Raw genomic sequence first — 9,523 nt, 5'->3', positions numbered from 1 at the left:
GTTCTTAAAGGGGTGGTTTACTGTTTTTTCTTTGCTTGATTGTGTTTATGGGGTGCAATATAACATGTCTTCATGTTTCGTTTGTTAAAAAACGCCTTATTTTTCATATATTTCACCTTTATTGTAAGCCGCTTTCTCCTCTGTCATTTGAACGACCGGTTGACTTCCTGATTCTCTGAAACCACCCCCTCAGAAACAGGCAATGGGCTCAGATTGGTTAGTTAGGCCGGTGTGTTGTGATTGGCTAAACTGCAAACTGCACATTGTCCGGAAACTTCACGCCCATTACCTTTACGGGCGACAGTTGCATGTGCTGCGGTCAAATGTAAATAATGGTGTCAATATTGCCGTATCAGTTCGAGCCAGAATCAGACCCAGAAAGCGGTAATGAAGAGAGTCAAGCAGAACTTCCGCAAGCACGGCTCTTACAAACGTTTCTGAATGGAAGTTTGCTGTTGTGATTACATATAATTTTTTGAAGTTTGTACACGTTTGTCTTATACACACAAAATAGCATCTAACTAACTGGCTACTAAAGCCAGCGTTGGCATTTGTTTACGTCCTTGATAAAACTAAAACATTACGTCTGAAATTATACATGCAAATACATTTAAAATGATGAAATCTTACTTACAGGTTGTGGCCCAACAACTGCTACCTCTGGTTTTAAAGTTGTAACTGCTCCATGTTTTAGTAATAGTTTCTGTGTGAATCCGGCATTGAACTCGTGTAGATTCTGGAAGCCGTCTTCCGTAAAATGCGCAGCACAGAGAGCTAAATTAGGATTGTAATTGTCAGGAACATAATCAAACATAAATTTTAACCATTGTTGACGAACTACAGCGTCCGTAGGAAGCCCGAACACAGAAGACCTGACAGCTGGGTGAAAATAACACCTTTTCGACAGCATGGCTACAACTCTCCACTATAACTCTTCCTCTTCGACACAGCCGCAGAACATGGCCTTGCCCCCTCTTTGGCATGTTCCGGAGGGAGGGGTTGATGCAAATGTATGGGTTGTTTACGTATGCAACCCGGGAAGTATCTCGTTGTAGTCCCATATGAGTCGTTTTTGTAGGCATTAAACTTCCTTTTTTAAAAGACGATATCTCCGCTTACGTTGAACTTTCAGCGCAGCAACTTTGCGGATACTGTTCATGCACCAACAGCAACATTACACACTATTTAAAATGACAAAAGTGAAATCGCAGTAAACCACCCCTTTAATAAAAGCCTATTATTCTTATTATTCTCAAGGTGGTATTACAGCAAATACCATAATTTAAAATGATGTCTGCTTAAATTAAATTAGTTCAATGCATTATGAAAATGTAAACTTTTTTTAATTAAAACATTTTTAATCGCTTCCTGTCCACATACTGTCGTATCTAACTAAAGGCATAAAAATGATAAAAAAATAAATCTAGAAAAAAAAAGACAATCACCTAAGCTTTAAAAGCCATGTGACTAATCATTCTGAAGCCACCGTTAAACCATGATAAAATCATGTCATTGAGAAGCAAGAGTCAGAAAGGGCAAATCTTATTTCTCATGTAAAAAGGAAGTTCACACAAACGTTTTAAAGGAACACTAGCAAAAAAAAAAGCCCTTTAAAAGGTCAGAAAGAGGGTGGAAAATATTCCTGCAAAACTAAATATTTAATGTTTTTTGGCACACATACGCTACTCACATTATAAGTGGACCTCAGGGAGAAAAATGAACATTCTTTGGTAATTGTGTCATGTTATGTTCCTCGATTTCTCTGATTCAATCAGTGAACTACATTCACCAGGATGTCATGACTTAATTTCCATTTTAGATTGTAAATCAAGACTGCCTTTTCAGATTTATCCACAGTCAGTAAGACACAAGGTCTTCTCTGTGATTATAGACTGCATTCTGGGATTGCCTACTGTAATAAATGGTGCATGCTGAAAAGCGTGAGGTCAGTATTTTGTGTAATTGACATCCTTACCAGCACGAGCGTTGCCTACGCAGCCTTCATGCAGCTAATACGATCACATCCCACGAAATGAAATTCCTCTCGGGTCACACTGTGTCAGTGCTTCCAGTTCTGTGAATGCGGAGTCTGTTCCCTCTTCTGAACTTATGATATTATTTTGGTTACTATAGCAATAAACAGTGTGGACGTACACAACATGCCTTAATGTTCAGCTGCTATGCTGAAAAAGTCAGTTTACAGATCCAGGTAGGATTGTGATGGTTTGGTGCTGCGGATGGACTAGATTCAGTTTAACAGTAAAGCTAGTTAACCATGTAGTCCTGTTCTTTATGCTAGATGGTTAATCAGCCTTGTACAACATGGAGACATCAGCACAACAGGATCCCAGTGTTTCTGAAGGTTTCCTTGAAATTATATGTGCAGTTTAGGTTGCACACTGTCAGAGAGGCTCTGGGTGCATGGAAATAAAAGAAAGGAAATTACATAATATTTCCATGGAGTCCATTAAAATACATACAACCGTTAAAATGCATTTAACCCGAATTTACCATTTAAAAGTTTAGGGTCGGAAAGATTTTTTCATGCTTTTGAAAAAAGTATTTTGTGCTCAGCAAAGCAGCGTTTATTTGTTCAAAAATACACTAATTTTGTGAAATATTTCAATTTAAAATAACGTTTTTCTGTTTAATTAGTGCTCTCAAACGATTAATCGCAATTCACAGGAATGACATTTTAAAATATATTAAAACTAGTGCTGTCAAACAATACAGTTTGTACAGTATAAAAACCATGAAATGTCCCATAAATCATGGAAACCCAATGTGTGTGTGTTAAGAGTACAAGAGTCTATAATGTCAACATCAAACACCTAATTATCCCTAGCATTTACAAAATATAATGAGATTTAAATTACGATGAGTTTCAGAAGGTAATAAATATAATTCTTGAGAACTGAAAAGCCTGTCAAAGCTTTCAATAGCAACTCATGTTAGTCAGTAAAGACTGATGAGAATAAGAAAGGCAGCTGTTTCCCATGTTTCGATGAGAGACACTGACTTTGAAGATGTGGAAGTTGATCATAGAAATTTCAACAACATCAAAAATGTTTAAACAATCTCATGTCTATTGAGCCATCAGGAGGCTGGGAAACACATCCGTCAGTATTTGTTTGTATATCTAATGAAAACAAGAGTTTTCTATAACAAATCTAGGAACTGACTGCTCCTTTGAGACCATACTGTCACATTTTGTTCCACTAACATATATAATGTTTATGTTATGAACTTGAGTAAATATGAATTCGGTATTGTGGATGAATTAACTGTTCCCCACAATACTGATCTGATCATTGGTAAAATTCATGCTCTCGGTTAAGGCTGGAATATACAGGATTATTGCACAGATTTTTACTCTGGAAGAGTCAATGCTTGTTACCTAATGTTAAAATCTGCTCAGATTTTAAAAGTCGTGTTATTAAGTTTTCAATTCAATTCCAGCCTTTACTGGTCTACCATGCTTTGGTGTTGCACATTACCTGTAAACTTCTTCTGGGAACACTGTACAAACTGGCACATGCTGCAAGGCTTAAATTGAGTGAGCCCTTCTAAACTTGGCGTCTGTGCACTTAACCAATGCTGAGTTCAGCTGACATCTGACCTTGTCAACAACACATTATGTTTGAGTTCTAGGTAGCCACAGTGCTTAACCTGGGTAGAATGAAGTTCACAAACATTAGGAGTTAGGAGGGGTCACATATGTCACATAGTATATATTTCCTCATAGATATCACCATACGATGCTTTATTATGTAAGATCTTAATGCTGATTAATTATTACAAATAAATAAATAAAAATGACCGTTTTAATTGGCAATTGTCATGGCTGGGTAAATTGGACAGAAAACATACAAGTAACCCAGCAATTTTGCTTACACATTTAAATTAAACTTTAAATTTTTATTAATAATTGTTTATGTTAATGTCTGTTCAAGTTCCAACTTTATAACCCACACTCTTAAAATAAGGTTGTTTATAACCTTTATCGTATATGGAACCTTTCCATTGCACTACAGACTCTTTATACTGTAAAAAGATTGTTTAAAATGTTCTTCACACAAAATGGTTATTTTAAGAACTGTTCAATGAAAGGTTTTTTAGCGAAACCAAAATGGTTCTTTATTGCATCACTATGAAAACACGCTTTTTGGGCCTTTATTTTTAAAAGTGCATTGCTACGTCCATATCATTCATTACTAAATGCAAAACTCTTATTTTAGGTGATCTCTGTTAAATTCGTTTATTGTCAGATGGCAAATCCTCCAGCTTTACAGTCATAAATATAATTCAGGTGTAGTCCAAGCATATCTCTACACAAACTGAAGCACATTCCCTGAGCATGTCAGGTCATCTGCATTCTCCAGCATTTCAGAGGCTTTCCCACGAAACCATTATCATTTCAAGAGTAGCTAATTGCAGGTTGCTGACAAGAATCACCCATTAATTTCTCACCTTAACAAAACGCTTCATCGTGTAGACCTTTGTGGGCTGAAACATGAGAGCTTAAATGGACCGGGGTGAGGACTATCGTGATGATAACAGGGAGAGCATACTGATGAAGAATAAGAAGGGCTCTTGTGGAGCAGGATCTTTTGTTCGGAACCAAAGACTTACAAAGATGTTTTGTCTGACACGGGATCTGTGCCCCTGATTTGTTGCATTGTTTCAGAGAGAGGTATGAGTGCCTTAAGGCAGCTCTGCAAGTCTCCGAAGGGACAGTATAGGGTTTAAAAGCACCCTGGTGAAAGTCAAACAAGGCTTTTGCCTCCCGGGTGGTCCTTTGTGGACGTTATTCTTCAGTACTTTAAGTAGGTCTCTCAGGAGTTTGCTCAGTGTGGTACATGGATTCTTCATCTTCACAGTCTTTTGTCCCTAAGCATGTACTCTTGTCTTAAAAGCACCAGAGAATAAAGAGGAAATCGTTTTAGCTTAGAAATGGTGGAAAGACATTGGATTGATGGGACTGTTGACAGAAACTTTGTAATTTGTTCTTGCATTTTGGTGGAAAATACAGTAATATTAACTTTTATAACTCAAAATGGGAAATGTAAAAGATGAACACAAAAATTAAATCTGCTAAATCTGATCATGGTGCCCCAATATTTTCTGAATATTATATTAATATCAGTTTTCAGTCCTCAAATTTACCTGGAAGCGAATTGTTATTTTTAAGTCATTGGTTCCCAGGGAATTTCCAGTTTTTGGTTGTAGTTTTGTTTATGAGATAGATAGATAGTCAGACAGACAGTTCAATACAGTGCTGCTCACTAATGTTGGCACCCTTGGTAAATATGAGGAAAGGTGGCTGTGAAAATAAATCTGCATTGTTTATCCTTTTGATCTTTCATCCAAAAAATGTACTAAATTCTAACCTTTCATTGAAGTAAAACAATTGAAAGTGGGGGAAAACTCACATTATGAAATAAATGTTTTTCTCTAGTTCATGTTAGCCACGGTTATTGGCACCCAATTATTGCAACGTCCTTTTCCCAAGATAACAGTTCTGAGTTTTCTCCTATAATGCCTGAAGAGTTTGGAGAACACCTGACAAGAGATCAGAGACCATTCCTTCATCCAAAATATCTCCAGATCCTTCAGATTCCCAGCTCCTTGTTGGTGGTTCTTCTCTCCAGTTCACCCCACTCATTTTCTATATGGTTTAGGTCAGAGGACTGGGATGGATATGGCAAAAGCTTAATTTTGTGCTCAGTGATACATTTTTGTGTTGATTTTGATGTTTGTTTTGGATCATTGTCTTGATGGAAGATCCAAACATGGTCCATTTTACGATTTCTTACAGAGGCAGTGAGGTTTAGATTTTTTATCTGTTGGTATTTGATAGAATCCATGATGCCATGTCCAGAACCTCTGGCAGAAAAACAGGCCCACAACATTAAAGATCCAGCAGTATATTTAAATGTGGACATGGGGTACTTTTTATCCCTGTTTGTACTAAACCCATCTGGTGGGTTTGCTGCCAAAAAGCTCTTTGTTTCATCTGACCATAGAAGCCAGTGCCATTTGAAGTTCCACTTGAAGTTCCACTCGTGTCTGACAACTGATGCCAGAGACTGTTTTTGGAGGAACAAGGAGAATTTTCCTTGAAACCCTCCAGAATAATATGTGGTGATATAGGGGCTGTTTGATATATTTTTTTAGGCTTTATGACCCCAAGATTCAACTAATCTCTGCAATTCTTCAGCTGTGATCCTCGAAGAGTCTTTAGCCACTCAAACTCTCCTCCTCACCGTGCATTAGGACGATATAGACACATCCTCTTCCAGGCAGATTTGTAACATCTTTAGTTGATTGGAACCTCTTAATTCTTGCCCTGATGGTGGAAATGGGGATTTTCAATGCTTTAGCTATTTTCTTACAGCCACTTTCTATTTTGTGAAGCTCAACAATCCTGTTCTGCACATCAGAACTATATTCTTTGGTTTTACTCCTTGTGATGGATGATTAAGGGAATTTGGCCTTTATGTTCCATTTATAATCCTGTGGAACAGGAAGTCATGGCTTGACAATTTCATGTTCATAATCACCCTGGTGTGCTAAAAAATGTAAATATGAATAGAAATAATCTTCAGAGATATTTTACACATAAGAATTTCTAGGGGTGCCAATAATGCTAGCCAACATGCATTGGAGAAAAACATTTATTCCATAATGTGAGTTTCCCCCCACTTTCAATTTTCTTTTACTTCAGTGAAAGTTTAGAATTTTGTGGATTTTTGAATGAAATATCAAAAGATAAATTATGCAGATTTATTTTCACAGCCGCCTTTGTTCATATTTTTCAAGTGAGCAGCACTATAGATAGATAGATACATTTAAACAATTAAAAAATAATAGGCTACTTTTATTCAGCAAGGATGCATTAAATTGATCACAGAAGACATTTATAATATTGCAAAATATTTAGGCCTATATTTTAAATAACTGGTGCTCTTTTGAACTTTCTATTCATCAAAGAATCCTGAAAAAAAATACATATCACGGTTTCCACAAAAATATATTTAACAACACAACTGTTTTCAACATTGATAATAATAAGAAATGTTTCTTGGGTTCGAAATTAGCATAGACCGCTGATAAGCTGCTTACAATTCAGCTTTGCCATCAGCCATACATTGCATAATATATTAAAATAGACAACATTTATTTTAACAGAAAAACGGAAATAATATTTCACTACAAAACAATTATTTTTCTTTCTTTCTTTCTTTCTTTTTTAATGCAGTCTCGGTGAGCATAAAAAAACTTTTTTTGAAACTGATTTTACCTACCTCACTAATCAGACAACAACAGCAATTTGTTAGCAAGTCAGCAACAAAAACTAGCTTTCCAGTTTTGGCTTACAAGGTGACATAGGCCTACATCTTTAACGCTACAGTAGGCCTACTTTAAACTGCGCGTTTTGTTTCCCTACAATGTATTGTAGCTAGATATAATGTAGATATTCTCTGCTTGTCGATTTCGTCGAGAATCAGTTTGTAAATAGGCTAAACAGCGTCTAACCAGAATAAACATATTTCACATTTCGTCTCAATAAATAACGGTGCAACATGACAGAATTCGTGGGCAACCCCGGCTTGTGCTGTAACTCGCAGCCAAGGATGGTTAAAAAAAAAGAAGAAAAAAACATATTTGTTGAGGGATTGAACAGCCGAGCTGTTTATGGGGTCACTGCACTAAAACGGATTTGAAAGACTGGAGACCGTCGCTTCTCAGAGATTTTTCGGGGTCGGATTTCAGCAGTCCTTAGCGCTGTTTAGTGCTGAGACTGAGGCAGTCTTTGTTCAGTCAGTCTGAAGTGAGAGACTGGAGAGTCAGTCAGGAGGAGAGAAGTGAGAGAGAACAGAGAGAGACAACACTCTGGAAGTGTTGATATCCACGCTTTTGCAATAATCTTATGCTCAAACTGCTGAGGAAAATGAAACTTTGGTAAGTGGATGGGTTGAACAGATATAATTCATCATGCAAACAGTTGTGCATATGTTGTAGTGCATTTGCGTTTAACATCACTGCATTCGTTCAGGCTCCTGTCGTGGCTCATCGGTGCGCATCTCGCCTTGAGTTATCGCTCATCTGCGCTTCTTGTGATGGAAGGTAGGTGAATGCTTTTAAATAGGCCTGTTTAAAACATTTTTAAGTTAGCTTTTATTCGTGTATTGATATGAGGTACGCCACTGGGTTGCACTGAAATGCAAAACGAATTTTGCACAAGTATGTAAAAAGTGAGTAGCCGATACAGTTATACCGAGTAGCTATTTCTATAATGTGACCCATAAAATAACTTTAATTGATCCTCTACAGTATGTATTTTGGTTGATTTCGTCACATTAAATACTATATTTTACTTAAATCTAAACATTTTTTAAGATATCTCCACATGAAGTTTATTTAGGTCATTTAGTTTTACAGTGTGTGAATGGGGAAATATTAGTGTCAGGCCGTTATGATAGATTTTTTACAGAAAAAGTAGCAAATCTGACACCTTGTAGGCCTTTATGTGTTATAAAGAACATGACAGAGTTGTAGGTGTCCGTATGCCACCATGCATACTTCATTTGATATTTTTATTATACTAATATATTTTTATTGCTGATTTAGAATAGAGAGCATAAAATAAAACCAGCCATTCTTAAGCTTTAATGAAGGGCTTTACTTGTAAATCATATGATCACTTACGGTCACTTGGCAAACTTCTAATCAGATCTTAAAATACCTTGGCGATGAATAACTTTATTGAGCTCAGAGATGTGCATGTGATTTCAAATTTAGATAGATGTCTATTTCAGGTCTTTGTCCAATATTCAAATTATATTACAAAGCAAATGTTTCTTTTATTTTATTTTTGGTATAAAGTTGGTGTTTTTGTTTGTTTAACTCAAAATTATATTTTTGATGAGTGGACATTGTGATTATCTAAACACTGTCTTTGTATTATAAGTTTTTTTTTTTATGCTGTAAGTGTGTAGGTTTAAAGGAACTTTGTGTGTCAGTCCTAAGGAATCACGTGCAGAGGTTATAGTGCATCTGCTCTACCAACCATTTAACAGCATCCTTATAAAGAGCAAAGTGTGTCTGCTTGTCATCAGGTGTGATTTGGCTGCCTGTATAGAGATTCAGAATTAGGTGATACGCAGTAAACATTATGTTGTGCGATGAGCCCAGTGTTGTCGTTCAGTGTTTGTGGGCACCAATAGAATAGGTCAGAGCAGGCAGGTGACCGCTCTTTTAGAAATATTGTTGCGTCTGCTTCCATTGCTGTGCAAAGCTTGGAATAGTTTCACAGCCTGCATTTTTCAACACAATTATGTGCTCAGACGTCTGGAGTGGCCAGAAGTTTAAGGATAAACTGTTAGAATAAAGTCAGTCCTTCATATCCTCTCTGTGCTGGTTAGTTAATGAGCTCACTGTCTTCAAAAGGCAATCATCCAAACAGCATGACAGCCATGTAACTTGAGATGCTCTCCACTGACCTGAAGAGCTCCACCAG

General features: G+C 36.8%; 1 protein-coding gene across 2 annotated transcripts in view; it reads left to right on the top strand.

Moving 5' to 3' along the window:
* Positions 1–7,326: 7,326 nt before the first annotated feature.
* Positions 7,327–9,523, top strand: part of col15a1b (collagen, type XV, alpha 1b) — a 43,124-nt gene continuing 40,927 nt past the window's right edge. For both annotated transcript variants that reach the window (XM_058764480.1, XM_058764473.1), the window contains exons 1-2: positions 7,327–7,965; positions 8,060–8,130. In XM_058764480.1, coding sequence (XP_058620463.1) covers positions 7,934–7,965; positions 8,060–8,130 — 103 coding nt within the window. In that variant the 5' untranslated portion in view covers positions 7,327–7,933. The remainder of the gene's footprint in view (positions 7,966–8,059; positions 8,131–9,523) is intronic.

The sequence above is a fragment of the Onychostoma macrolepis genome, chromosome 02, assembly GCF_012432095.1.
Source record: "Onychostoma macrolepis isolate SWU-2019 chromosome 02, ASM1243209v1, whole genome shotgun sequence".
Classification (NCBI taxonomy): domain Eukaryota; kingdom Metazoa; phylum Chordata; class Actinopteri; order Cypriniformes; family Cyprinidae; genus Onychostoma; species Onychostoma macrolepis.
The sequence above is the reverse complement of the archived record's forward strand: the minus strand, read 5'-3'. Positions and strand labels throughout refer to the sequence as shown.